General features: G+C 40.9%; 2 protein-coding genes across 2 annotated transcripts in view; both read left to right on the forward strand.

The window, feature by feature from the left end:
• LOC309662961 (cyclin-Y-like protein 1) overlaps positions 1-11,340 on the forward strand; it is a gene marked incomplete at its 5' end in the record, with an annotated part of 34,303 nt that extends 22,963 nt beyond the window's left edge. Inside the window, 5 exons of the mRNA XM_082466162.1 lie at positions 292-343; positions 1,316-1,435; positions 5,254-5,420; positions 8,702-8,864; positions 10,424-11,340. Of these exons, the coding sequence (XP_082322288.1) occupies positions 292-343; positions 1,316-1,435; positions 5,254-5,420; positions 8,702-8,864; positions 10,424-10,540 (619 nt within the window). The 3' untranslated portion in view covers positions 10,541-11,340. The remainder of the gene's footprint in view (positions 1-291; positions 344-1,315; positions 1,436-5,253; positions 5,421-8,701; positions 8,865-10,423) is intronic.
• The window catches only part of LOC309662885 (putative hydrolase PNKD), a 751,075-nt gene that overhangs the window by 280,800 nt on the left and 456,237 nt on the right, over positions 1-14,038 (forward strand). The gene's annotated exons all lie outside the window — the stretch shown is intronic.

Genomic DNA, 14,038 nt, shown 5'->3' on the forward strand with positions numbered 1-14,038 from the left:
TTAGAGGGGTGAAAATATATTGGTTTACTAGCATTGCCTGTTAGGGAGGGTCAGTGCTTATAGAGGCAACTCTGGCTGGTTGTTGTAGACAAGGTTTCACAGAACTTGATGTGCTGAGTAAAAATAGGTCAGGAAACCTTTCTAAGGGTGGAATCCAGGAGAAGAATTTATAAAACTGTTTGCTTCGTTGACGGTTAAGCTTCCTCTACCCCTCTCTCTACTCCTAGCCGATATTTTACTAAGATAGTAAGTCCTGAATTAATTTTTTAAATGCACATTCTTATTTTATAGAGTTGCAGATAGATCCTTGGATATTTTTGATGAGAGATTACATCCACTCACAGTAAGTGTCAGTTTTATTGAAGTGGTATTTTTCTCTTATACAGTTGTGTTTATTTCATGCTGATTTGCTTTGAAATTAATTACTAGAAGAAAATTACTTCCTCCAGCTCGAAGTCAAATTCATCTTCCTTTAAGTCTTCTTCCCCACGCCATGTTGTGTCTAGTCATTTTCCCGAAGGCGTGTTGTATAAGGGGTTGATGGATATGAACCGAGTTGCACTTTGTGTGAATAGTGAGCAGGTAAGTAAACATACCCAAGTAACAGAAAATGTATCTTTTTAAAGGATGATGTTCCATAGCATCAAACAATATAAATATTTGTAAATAAACCTAATATGATAAGGCCTCTAAGAAGAAAATTAGAAAACTGTTTACATTTTAAACGAATTAAAATGACAAAGTTTTAAAATTCACTTCTCCGGGTGCTCTGTGGCCACACGTGGCTGGCGACTGCTGTACAGGACAGCACATTCTTAGAGCCTTATGGTTACAGGACACTGGAAATGTGTTTTCAAAGTTGACTACAGAAAAGTATGACATATGGTGATCAGCAAGACTTTTGAGCCTAAAAGTATTGGGTTGGCCAAAAAGTTTGTTTGGTTAGTGAATATATTGTTCAATAAAATGCTTGGTGAAAATGAAAACTGTGTCTTTTATTTTTACTTAAAACCAAATGAACTTTTTGGCCAACCCAATAGTTTACATTTGGTTAGAATTCTGTGGGGAGGAACGTGGAAATACATAAATTTTCTGCGGTTGTGCCTGTATTTTTCTTTAATGAATGGTGGTGAGTACTGGATCACTGTGGTATTTTAGGATCCCATTGTTTAGATTTAAAAGACTACAAGACATGTCACCCAATCAGAATTATTTTAAGGGGCACGTGGGCCCAAGTGTGAAGACTGCTATCTTAAGGGTACTTTTAAGTATTTTTCTTCCGTGGATACTTAAATTGCATTTTTTCTCCCTTCAGCGAGAAAAGATTCCAGAGGAATACTTCGAGCATGATCCTGAACACAAATTCATTTACGGATTTGTTCATACTCTTTCTAGTGCCGCACAGCTAACTGCTGAAGGTGCAGTAGTAACTTTGGTAAGATATTTTTTCTTTCATAAAGCATCTGTAGAAATTTCTGTCTTGTACACATGGTATGGTCCTGTTTTTCCCAAATGAAAGTAGGTTCCTGAAACGATCATTAGAACTTTATTCAGAGAAACCTATCAAAAGAAAGTAAAGTATACACATTTGAGCTTTAATCATCATTATGATTTAAAACGTTGCCATTGCTTTTCTCATCACAAAACAATTGCTATTAAAGGCAGCAGGAGAGATTTCTGGTTTCTCCTTCCACACCTGAGGGGACACACGCACGCACAGTGCACACACGCACACACAGACGACGCGTGTGGTGGTGGTGGGGCGGGGCAATCACTGAGCGCTCTGGTCCACAGGCAGAAACAGGTTCCGGGCAGTTTGAAGCTGAGTCCCAGACTGCACTGCCTAGGCAGTTCTGATGTGTGTCCTGACTGAGAACTACTGCCCTCAGTTCTCTGTTCCTTGGATAATGGATAATGGTGTTAACCATCCCTGCTGTCCTCTTATTGCCTGCATGTGAAGTTGCCCAGGACTAGGGTGCCAGTAGGACTTCAGAAGGCTTTACTCTAGTTAGCCTGCTAAGCTACAGCTGTGTAAGGACCTTTTTGTCATCCATTCCTAATTCCTATGGTAAGATTTTATCATTTGAATAATAAATCATATTCAAGTGAGAGGTAGTTGGGATTGTTTTACTCCTCCCTATAGCAAACCTGTAGGGGGGAAAGTCAGCTGCGTGGTCTGCAGGGAAGGAATACTTAGGCCACTCACTGCCTGCTCCTATCAAGGCAGAATTTAGGACAGGAGGCTTGTCCTTTTGAAAAGAGACCCCTCAGTGGGTACTGGATCAGACACAGGCCTTTTCTTGGCGCTACAGGCCACTTGGAGTGCTTAGCACATGCTTGAGAGAGGCAGGAATGGTGCTTGCATATGGAGAGCTAGGAAATGCAGGAAGGAGAGTATTTGGGTTGGAAGAGGGGCATTTCTTTGTAGCCAAGTTAAGCTTGATGTACCTGCGAGACAGCAGAATGGCAGTGTCTAGTAATCATTTGAATATATGGGATTGGAGCATGAATCTGAGCTAGAGGGAGGGAATTAAGTGTAGCTGTTCAAATGCAGAGAAAGTATGTAAAATAAAAAGTGGGTAGAAGATAGATCCTACTAGAGACTGTCAGCACTTAAGGGACAGATCCCCAGAGGAGTGGCTACAGTGGTAGGAAACCCAGCAGAGAACCCTAAGAGACACCAGGAGAGGTTCAAGAAGGAGAGTATGGTCCAAACGCTAAATGCTACCAAGAAGTTGCTCATGTCATAAATACCATGTCACTGAATACCTACTCTGTGTCACTTTTCTACATGTGGGGGGTGGAGGAGAGAACAAGTTGGATAAATAAAGTTCTCGCCTTTATGGAGCAAGTGTGGAAGACGTAAATTTTTTTTTTTTTTTTTTTTATCGGAGTACAGTTGATTTACAGTGTTGTGTTAGTTTCAGGTGTATAGCAAAGTATAAGTGTTTTTTTTTAATGAGTGTTTTTTAAAAGATGACTATTTCAAGTGGTGGTAAAAACCATGAAGAGAAAGCAAGGTAAAGGGATAAAGTGATTAGAGGGGCTTACTAGAAAGCTCAGGAAGAGCCTCTTTAAAGAGGTAATGTTTGAACCCAGGACCTGGCTGAACTGAGGAAGATCAGGTACGCTGGCATTACGGGCAGAGGGGACAAGTGCAAGGCTCTGAGACAGGAACTTGTTCTGTGTGTTCAAGGAAAAGCAAGGTGGCCATTGTGATCCGAGCGGGGAATGAGGGAAAGAGCATAGGTGATGAGGTCACGGAAGGACAAGGCCGTACCGCACAGGGCCTCGTAACTTGCAGGCCACGGGAAGAAGGTATTTGTTTGATGGGAAGCCTCTGGCAGATCTGGAGCAGGCGCATAAAGTACTCTTAATTTAAGAGGCTCTCCTGGCTGCTTTGGGGAGAACAGACTGTAGTCTGTTGGGAGGCAGAGAAGTTAGGCAGTGGCAGCGATACAAGTCAGAAGTGACAGACAGAAAAGCGGTCAGGGTACCAGTGAAGGTAGAGATAGCAAGAAGTCCTAACAGATTGGAGCAGGATACACTCAAGTGCAGGTTTTTGGTCTCAGCGACTGGGCGTGTGGCAGTGCTCTTTCATTTATGAGGGAAGGCCTGGGGAGTGGAGCTCTGGGACGAAGAGCTCTGGGTTGTTTGTGTGAAGGCACCGGTGACCACGGCAAGAGTAGTCTCTGTAGAGTGGTAGCAGCAGGAGGCTGACTGAAGTGGGTTAAGGAGAGGATGGGAGATGAGGAGCTGGCCTCAGGCCTGAGGACGCCGTCTAGGGGCAGTGGGGGACAGGCTGGGGACATGGAAGCATTCACACTGGAGGAAGCCTCTGACAGGGAGAAGTTGTTCAAAAGGAGACTAACTGTGGGCACAGTGCTCTGCAGAAGTGAGGTGGGATCAACTTCATTCATAGGAGAGTTAGCTTCAGTGAAAAGAAAGAAATCTCGCTTCCTCCGAGACAGGAGGGCAAGTGGGATAAATGAATATCAGCACGTGTACCAAGTTTGCCAGTACAAAGGTGAGAGGAAGTTGAGAGATTGCCAGTGTCGTTTCAGTGCCTCTGATGAGTCCCATAAAGTAGAGAGTTGAACCTTGCGGGGAGAGTCGTTCTTAGGGTACTAGAGAGTGCTGAGTTCTTTGGGGAATGGGAGCCGAATTTCACTAAGAACATATAATCTCAATACCCGTGTTTGAAAACACAGTAGAGTTTGGAGGGCATGGGCGAATCTGAGCTGTCAATCTGATAACCCTTCAGAGAGTAAACAGACTCTTTCAAACTGGACATTTTTCTTTTTGTCAAATGGCATATACACTCTTCTACAGAGGTAACAACAAATCACAGCTTACCTCTCTAATCTTTGCTCAGCTGTTAACTCCATCCAGTTCTTTGTAGGGTAGACATTTGATACATGTAAAAGAAACCGTGAAATCATCTCACAAACCGGCAGGTTTAGAGGAGCCCCAGGGATACAGACACAGGCAGGTCTTCCCACCTTAAAACCAAAAGAATTGACTAAGCTGCAGATTATGTAAGACAGAAATGAATAATGAAATGATAATGGAGATGTGAAAAATTGGGGCTATGAAAAGGACTACCCTTTGTATGCATGTGTGTTCCTTCAAAAGGCACTAAAATATGGGAATACTTGACAGTTGTAAAGCCCCTTTGTACTGCCTGTCCTGCTGTGCCACGCAGCAGCCACTGGGAGGCTCTCTTGACCACCAGTTTTTATCTTCAAGTTCATGCCACAAAAGGACTGGTGACTGACTCTGAAGAGAAGGTAAAGATGTGCTCAGTCTTACCAGAATTTTACACACTCAAGCGTTATGTAAAATCGCCATGCAACCACCACCAGTCTTGTAGTTAACATTGCACGTGATAGGCACTCAAGCATTTACTGAACAGTTGAAGTCGACACTGGGCTGTATGTGCTGCCCTTGACAAGTGGGAAGGTAATAATACAATGCGTGTCTTTAGAATGCCCTTTGCTGAGATGTCCTTTCATTCCTGTGACCAAAATTGGGTTGGAAATTCACACGGGCAGAGTAGAAATATCAGACTCACAGAAATATCTGACTTACAACTGTGACCTGGCCTCTGGCCTTGGCTTGGCTGAGCAAAGTCTTTGTAGAACCTAGGAATAAAAGGGGTGTCAAAAAGAGATGAAATCTGTCATTCCTAACAATTCTTATCACAGCACTTAAACTGAACGAAAATCAAAGATCAGTGCTCTACTTTTGCAGGTTTACTTAGAAAGGCTTTTAACTTATGCTGAGATCGACATTTGCCCCACTAACTGGAAAAGAATTGTTTTGGGAGCCATTCTTCTTGCCTCCGAGTTTTGGGACGATCGGGCTGTATGGAATGTGGACGACTGCCAGATCCTCAAGGACGTTACAGTTGAGGACATGTGAGTTTGTAAGGTTACCGTGAACTTTCTAACCATTTTCCAATACCTCATTTGCTCTCATAAAGTTTACATTTTTACGAAATGTTACATTTTAAGAAAGGTTACCTTGTGCAGAGAGCTGAAATAGACATAAAATTACAGCCTTCTTTCTATCTAGCTGTAGTATAACAATTTGTATTTCCCCTCATTCATTGGTAGGTCTTGATGTGTTATTGTTGTAATATTCTGCTTGAGAAATTGAAATTATTTTTCTGGTGGTTTTTGCCAAACATTTTACAAGCTCACTACCAGAGCAACATGGTACAGTAAGTAACTTGACAGCTTTCTTAAAGCTGTCTACCAGGTCCAGTCCATTTTTAAGGGGCACATGCCTGGTCTTTGAAGCAAGTGGCCACTGTTAAGGTCTTAGGGCCTCTAGACTACTGACAGGTTATAATTTCAACCTGAGTCACACATTGTGTATTTGCTTTTGCTGGTCTTTTTCTCCTTTTTATCTGAGGTTCTGTTGTTACAGAAACTATGATGTACAGGTAGCCACATATAAAGGTTTCAGATCCCTGTGTTCCTGTCTCCTCCCCTAAAGTCTGCTGAGCTAGGAAACACCTACCTCTCAGGTCGTCCGGGAAGCATCCCTGGGGCCTCACCCAGGGCACTCAGCAAACACAGCGGCACTTTGTGGGGCCTTGAGTTAACTAGGCAGGTTCTCCTCACAGATGGCACGCTCACATTGGCATGAAACGCCAGGCTTCCAATCTGGCTCTGGTGAAGGGCCCCAAGGGTGGGAAGCAGGATGAGCCAGAGAGGTAATTCCAGCAGACTCTCGAAGTGCCCGCTTGACAGTGAACCTGTCTTTGTGGGTGGCATTCAGGAAAATGTGAAAGGACACCTCTTGATTATATTGGACAGCAGCGGCCGATCAAGATGGCAGGCAGGGGCAAGAGTTTGTTTTTGTTACCTTTGCCCCTTACCCTAGATAATTCACAATTACCAAAGTGCATATTTACAGCTGAAGCGAGGAAAGCTGTGACTAAGAGAAGGGACCAGTGACTGTCAGTAGCTGTCAAAGTGGCTTTTGGTGAAAATGCCCACTTTGGTGATCATGTAAACCAGGTGGTCGTGGTGATATTGCTGGTAGCAATCTTAGCAAACAGTGGAACAGCAGATAATGAATTTGAAATGAATAGAAGTACTTTTGGAAGTTGCAGAAACTAAAGTGACGTTGACCAACACTATCATCAGTCTTTGAACTGGTCCCTTGAAGGAAGGAAAATTTGTAATCGTGAACACCATCCCTGCCATGATGGCAGCTGAAATTTTCTCAGAATCTGCAGCTGAGCTGACTGGGGCTCTGGTTCCAGGTACAACATCCGAGAACATGCAGGGAAACGTGTGGGTGTTCATAGACATTGAGCCCAGGAGCATTGGCGGCACTGTCCAGCTATGAAGAAACTAATTCTAAACAACGCTTTTCTGTGTAGAACGGAGAATCACCAGGAGTTATGTTTATAATAGGCTGCTTTTGTTTATGATCTTTGGGAGTTGGAAAGCATTACAACAAAGTGTTTAATACACATTTGTTTCATCCCTCTGCTGTTGACTACTATTTGTAATGGTCTCATTTTGAGTCTGAATTGAAAAATTGCTGTCTATCAGCTTTTCCTTAAAACTTTCTAACATCTCTGTGTCTTGTTAAATATATATTTCCCTTCAAAAGAGTAAGTTAAACTGAGCAGCTGCTGTTCAGACAGTTTGCTGCGCCTGTAAGTGGTAGGCTCTTCAGCCACCTAGCCATTTACAAACAGCAAAAAACACAGAAGATGCATATTCTGTAGGCATAATGCTTTTCTTCAGTGATTAAAGCTCTATTAATAGACATGTTAATCCTATGAAGTACTGTATTTCCACACAATTAAAATGTATTAGTGGAGAAAATATAAAAGGGATAGTGAAGTGCATTTATTCCTGTAGTAAATTAAGTCCTGATTAGCTGATTATCAAAACATTATCTGATTTACATTTCTATAGACTTCTGGCCGTATGAACAGGAAATTAATTTTGGAAGTAGGTTCAGTTAGGTTTAAAGTTCAACAAATGAGAAACCTCATTTCTGCTCATACTCTGCTCTCCATACAGGAGAACATGGAGCATTTGTTGATTTATCCAATGGATAAAATATTAACACTTGAAAACCAAGAAACCAAATGTATTGTAAAATAAGCCACTTGCATGTTTGTTTGGGTATTTATCATTTTTATCTAATCAACTCTCTAAAGTGATTGCTGTGAAAAGTGGTAAGATTTACTCTAACTTTATATTTATTTACTTAAACATTTGGCAAGCAAATGGCTGGATATGGTCATATAGCAGAAGCCTGCTCCCAGCACTCTACTTTCCCACTTCATTGAATTCGCCCTCTGTGGGCGTGTGCAGTCTGTCCTGGCAAGGGGCGGTAGGTCTGAACATTCTGGGCTGCTCTCCTAACACCGGGGGCAACAACTGCTCTATCAGAGGTCGTATCGTAAAGTGGGTTTAGTCTAGCTGAGACATAATCTTACTGCCTTCCTAAGCTTAAAAAGTGCATCCTGTCCTGTCATGGTGACGACAACTCACCCTAGTAAGGTTTTAAGGTGAACAGAAACTTGCATTATGCCCTTTGACACAGCCCCATGCACGGGGTGGGGGTGGGGGTGGGGGGATTCCCTTTCCCATCGAATGTAGCTTATTTATTTATTTACTTGAGATGAATCCTTGTTGCCTCAAGAGTTTTCCCCCCTCAGAGATAATAGCAGTGGCTCTCGATGGATCCATTTGTTGCCGTGGTGATGTGCCCACTCCTTTTGTTGGCTCGTCTCTACTTCAGTAAGCCCCTTCCTGTCATCAGCCCGGTGAAAATGTCTGCAAGTTCTTCAGAGCTAATAAACAGCATACATCATTCCTTTCAACTGATCACTAGAGCGGGGCCTCGTGAGTGAGTGTGGAGCATGAATCGTACAGCTGCACTAATGGAACTCTGAAGAATGAGCCCCTGAGTCAGCAGCATGAGTGCATAAGAGGGCCATGACCTCTTCCCCCTTGTCCCAGACTCAAAGTGCTGGGACGCAGAAAGGACCACAAATAGCTGTACCTTGTTTGCACATTAGGGTATTAATCCAGCTGGGTAGCCATTATTGGTTTCAAAACAGTATTTAGAGCCATCCTAGTAGCTCAGAATGGTATTTTTGAAGATAGCCCAGTTGACTAAAATTGTCCTGTGTTGGTTTTGTCTTCTCCTCCTCCCCCAGGAATGAGATGGAAAGGCACTTCGTGGAGCTACTTCAGTTTAATATTAATGTTCCTTTCAGTGTGTATGCCAAATACTACTTTGACCTTCGCTCCTTAGCAGATGACAACAACCTGAATGTTCTATTCACTCCTCTTAGCAAAGAAAGAGCACAGAACTTAGAGGTAAGGCTGTGAAATCACTAACTGGGGTTTTCTGTCAGCCACCGAAGCCACACCTGTAGCTAAATTATATTAAGCAGTGATTAGGAAAATGGAAAGCTGTTAACAGTTTGAAGAGCTTATTGACCCGTTGGCATCATATTTCCTGTGTCTTTTATGGTTTATACAGGGATCCCACATTATAAAAAAAAAAATTGTCTCTTCTGTAACCATAATTCAGAATACTTTCAATCATATTTAATCTGTTCTTAATGGTTTTCCATTTGAACCTCTACACTTACATATAACCATACATGAATAATTTCTTAAAATTGTATCCCTAATCAGATGTACCTACATAATCTACTTACCACTCTTAACTGTCTGTTTTTTTTTTAATAATTGATGTTTTGGACTATTTCTACTGTCTTGATATTTTTAATAAATAAATAAATGTATTTATTTATTTATGGCTGCATTGGGTCTTCGCTGCTGCACGCGGGCTTTCTCTAGCTGCGGCGGGCGGGGGCTGCTCTTCATTGCGGTGCGCAGGCTTCTCATTGCAGTGGCTGCCCTTGTTGCAGAGCACGGGCTCTAGAGCGCAGGGTCAGTAGTTGTGGCGCACGGGCTTAGTTGCTCCTCGGCATGTGGGATCTTCCCGGACCAGGGCCCAAATCCGTGTCCCCTGCATTGGCAGGCGGATTCTTAACCACTGCGCCACCAGGGAATTCCCTCTTAACTGTTTTTTACTCAGCTTGCAGTTCGTGTGTGTGTGTGTGTGTGTGTGTATGTGTGTGTGTGTGTGTGTGTGTGTGTATCACAGTTCAGTCCCATGAGTTTATTAGACAAAGCATCCGTGGCTAACCTGAGAGACCTATACTTGGAAGGTATAATGTGGATTCAGATACTGGATGTAGAAAGTACATGAGTTTTTAATATAAATGGTAACGTACATGGAACAACGTAATACTTATGGCTTATGATTTTTGGTGGGTATACAGCAAAATTCACAACTGAAATGAACACATTTAAAATTGATACTTTCTGTGGTACCTTGGTGGTACTTTAGAATAAGATGTTTTTCTACCATAATTTATGTGCAAGTGAAATAGCACCTTTCAGCGCTTGTCATTAGACCTCTCCTACCTTCAGCACATACCTACCTGATTAAAATTTTCTTAGAGTATGTAATAACTAATGAAAACTGAAGAGAAGTTGAATAGCTGAGTAAACACTGATTTTGCCCAAGTGTATGTCCATTACGTTTAAGGATCACGTGTGTAGGTAACAGATGATATTGCTATTAGGAGCCTATCATTAGGAAGCCAATTTTTAAGTAACTCTAAGTTATTAGGGCAAGTTACCCCTTGCCCCAGCAATCTAATCATAGCCCTTAAAGGTTATTACCTTAGGGAACTGTCAGTTAGTGTAGATATCAGCTATCCAAAGTAGCAGTAACTATGAACTATCTAAACGAATGGAGATGTGTGGCTTATCAATGATGCTTTTTTTGTTTTTTTAAGGTCCGAACATTTTTTTCCCCCCCTAATTATACCTATGTTCTACCTGATTGACTTTCCTAGGCCATTTCCAGATTGTGTGACGACAAATACAAAGACGTGTGTAGAGCTGCTATGAGAAGGTCTTTCAGCGCTGATCATTTCATTGGTATTCGGCGCTCCAATGCCATCCTCTCTTAAGGGAGAAGTGAGGGGTTGTAACATCATAAACCCCTCGAAACAAAGACTGGAGAAATATCACCTCTCCTGCTCAGAAACCAGCAAAGTTAGTATTTTCACCTTAAAGAAAGACATTGAATTCAAGAGACTCATGGACAAGCGAAGATTATGCTCATAGGAAAGAACGGGACCTCGTCAATGTAACACGCTCTTCTGTCCTTTTTATTGTAAACAGAGTTACAAAAACCACTCCAAAGCTAAAAGCTCCCAATCCACGCACAGATATCTGCTCCCAATCCATGCACAGATATCTGATAGCTGTGAGCTATGTGAGGTTTTTTAATTAATAGTTTAAATTTTTAGACTTTAAAGACACTAGCTATATAACTTCTATGTTTTTCTTACCTCACTGTCCCATACTGCTGCATATTCCTTTAGAATCAGTGCAGTATTACCATCAAAAAATGGGACTCCAAAAAAAAAAAAAAGTAAAAAAACAAAAAAAAAAAAACAAAAAAACAAAAAAAAAACAAAAAAGAAAAAAAAACAAAAAAAAACAAAAAAGAAAAAAAACACAAAAAAAAAACCAAAAAAAAAAACATGGGACTCCTAACAACTCATAAAGCCAAACTTCGGAACAGACTGTTGTAGCATCGTTAGGTTTTGCAGGGTTCTTCCTCCCTACTATATCATTGAAGCTGCTAGTCATTATTGGCAATCAATTTAAACCAAAAAGCTGCTGAATAACACATGTCATCCAAATTCTTTGCAGGCAGTACTTATTAGCATATTAGCATGTTTGCGATCATAAACAGAGAAAGTAGGTTATTTCCTTCTATTGGGTCCGTGCTGCATTTCTTGTTAACTATAATGGTGCTTCTGATTTTGTGATGATTTTCCTCTTTGTTATGTACTTGTGTTAAAGGATATTTTCATAATTCCAGCCAACATGGTGGTCCAGTAATTAACAAGCCGGTGATGAAATAGAAGGTGTCCCAAAAGTCTTAGAACAATTTTAAGCTTTAATATAGTGTGCTTGGATACTCCAGAACAGTGTCGCAGAAGTATAAATGCTAGACTGGCAAAACATCACTTGAAACTTTAATCGAATTTCTTCTAAACTCATTTACTTTTGTACATTTTAAACATTAAGCTTTTATTTTTTTATTTTTTATTTTTTTAAATGAATTAATTTATTTAATGGCGTGTTGGGTCGTTTCTGTGTGAGGGCTTTCTCTAGTTGTGGCAAGCGGGGGCCACTCTTCATCGCGGTGCGCGGGCCTCTCACTGTCGCAGGCTCTCTTGTTGGGGACACAGGTTGGAGCCCTGGCTTGGGAAGGCCCGTGAGCCACAATTACTGAGCCTGCGCGTCTGGAGCCTGTGCTCCGCAACAAGAGAGGCCGCGATAATGAGAGGCCCGCGCACCGCGATGAAGAGTGGCCCCCGCTTGCCACAACTAGAGAAAGCCCTCGCACAGAAACGAAGACCCAACACAGCCATAAATAAATAAATACATAAATTTTAAAAAATAAAAAATAAAACAATAAACGCTTAACGTTTAAAATTTACAAAACTAAATGAGTTTAGAAGAAATTCGATTAAACTTTCAAATGATGTTTCGTAAGTTTGTGGCATTTATACTTCTACAAGTATCAAAGCTTAAAATTGCACTAAGACTTGAGGGGATACCTCCCCTCCTCTTTTTAAAATAGTCCTTTGCAAGGCTGGGCTGCTTACCTGCTTGATCACCTAAGTTTCTTTTTTCTAGATTTGGTGAAGGAATTATGAACAACAGTGTTAATTCACATGTAATAAATTGAAAAGAACTGGACCCTAGTAGTAGTGACAGGAGAGTAAGTGATACGAAACAGCTTTTCTATCCTGTGTGTTAACCTGGCTGTAGGTGTCTCACTTCAAGTTCTATGTAAGAGGAAACATATAAACCTTAGGAACCCTTACCTCAGGCTTTAAAAGGCAGGGAGGTCCAGTAATCAGTCTTTTTGGAGATTGGTAACGATGTCACCTAAACTTGAAATATTAAAAAAAAAAAAAAAAAAAGTGTTCTCAACTATGTGAAATCTTTCTCCTCCTACCTTCTCAAATGTAATCCTAGGAATTTTGCCTGTAAACAAAGCATTTCTGGGCCAGAAGTACTTTCTCTCTTTATAGCAAGGCTTCACATTATACTGAGTGCTGCAGGTTCCATCATTTTTAAGGGACAGAGACATAAATGATAAATTATGGTATATAAAATACTACAATCTACCACCTCAAAAAATATTGTTTATGGAGTTTGGAGCTTGGAAATTCAAGTACTGATTGCAGTTTTATTTTGAAAAGAATGCTACAACTTATGTGGTTTTTCTTCCTCATGTTTATATTAAAAGAAAAGCTAATAAACTCTGTTTTAATTAAAATATATGGCTACTGTGTTTGTAACACTTCTCACTGTTCACATAACATTACAACTCTGCCTAACTCAAATGTTTTCAGTCAGCTCTGATAGTCGGGCCTTAAAGCATTTTCCAACTAACCATTCATAAGTTGTTTTGACCCCTGCCTTTAGTTAAGATGTAGACATTTATTTCTTCAGCTTACGCTCTTTTCAACCTGAAGATAATCTAGTCCACTTAAAATCACTGGCTACAGTGCTCAGTGGCATAATGCATTAGATGGCATTTTTGAATTGTTTGTTATGGTGCCAAGATGGAAATGCACATTGAAAGATAAAAGTAGGTAAATCCACAGAGAAAGGAATTACAGGAATACTGTAGAATCAGAACTTGTTGTTTGAGGGTTTCAAGCAATTGAACAGGAAAGAAAATGGAAGAACAGGAAGCAGTAGAATTGTGGTTGCTGTTAAGAGGGTGACTTTTAAACAAGCCACGTAATTTGACTTTAACATGCTATTTCACTTAACATTCAGTTGGAAATATACCAGATCTCTCAAGTTTCTTTTAGACCCTAGCCACTGCACTTGAGCAATATTCCATCAGTCCTGATAGTATTGCCGTAGTATTTCCTCCACCTTAGTTACCTTCCTAAGGTCACATCTTTAACTTTGTTCTTGTTAAGTTGCTGATGAGGAGAAATGATCTGATTTAGTACAGAAGGGAAAAAAAATCGATCACAAGTCACTGTTTATATCAATAGTTTGCACCGCGTAGTAATATGCCAGTTACTAAGCAGAAATGCTGACATATCTCGAGTGGTCGAAGGTTTGAAAAAAAAAAAATTGGGGGTAGGAACATTGGGCATGACTGTAGCTTCAAGAACAAGTTGGTAGAATAAGGGGAATCGCTAAAAATTGCTTTTCCCCTTCAGCTTTAATTCTAGAGGCAATACAGCCATTTTAATAAATGGGAAATTGAGGCAACTTAAGGTAAAAATTTAAACATCACAAAGTAGGTTCTCCAACAAATATGGGGCATGGAAACTAGTTATTAATAGGGTGGCAACTATGGCATGTTTTTCCAGATTTTTATACCGAGGAAGGGTTTGTTCCCTAAAGTAGTAAGA

Source organism: Balaenoptera physalus, assembly GCF_965194825.1.
Source record: "Balaenoptera physalus genome assembly, chromosome: 6".
Taxonomy (NCBI): Eukaryota; Metazoa; Chordata; class Mammalia; order Artiodactyla; family Balaenopteridae; genus Balaenoptera; species Balaenoptera physalus.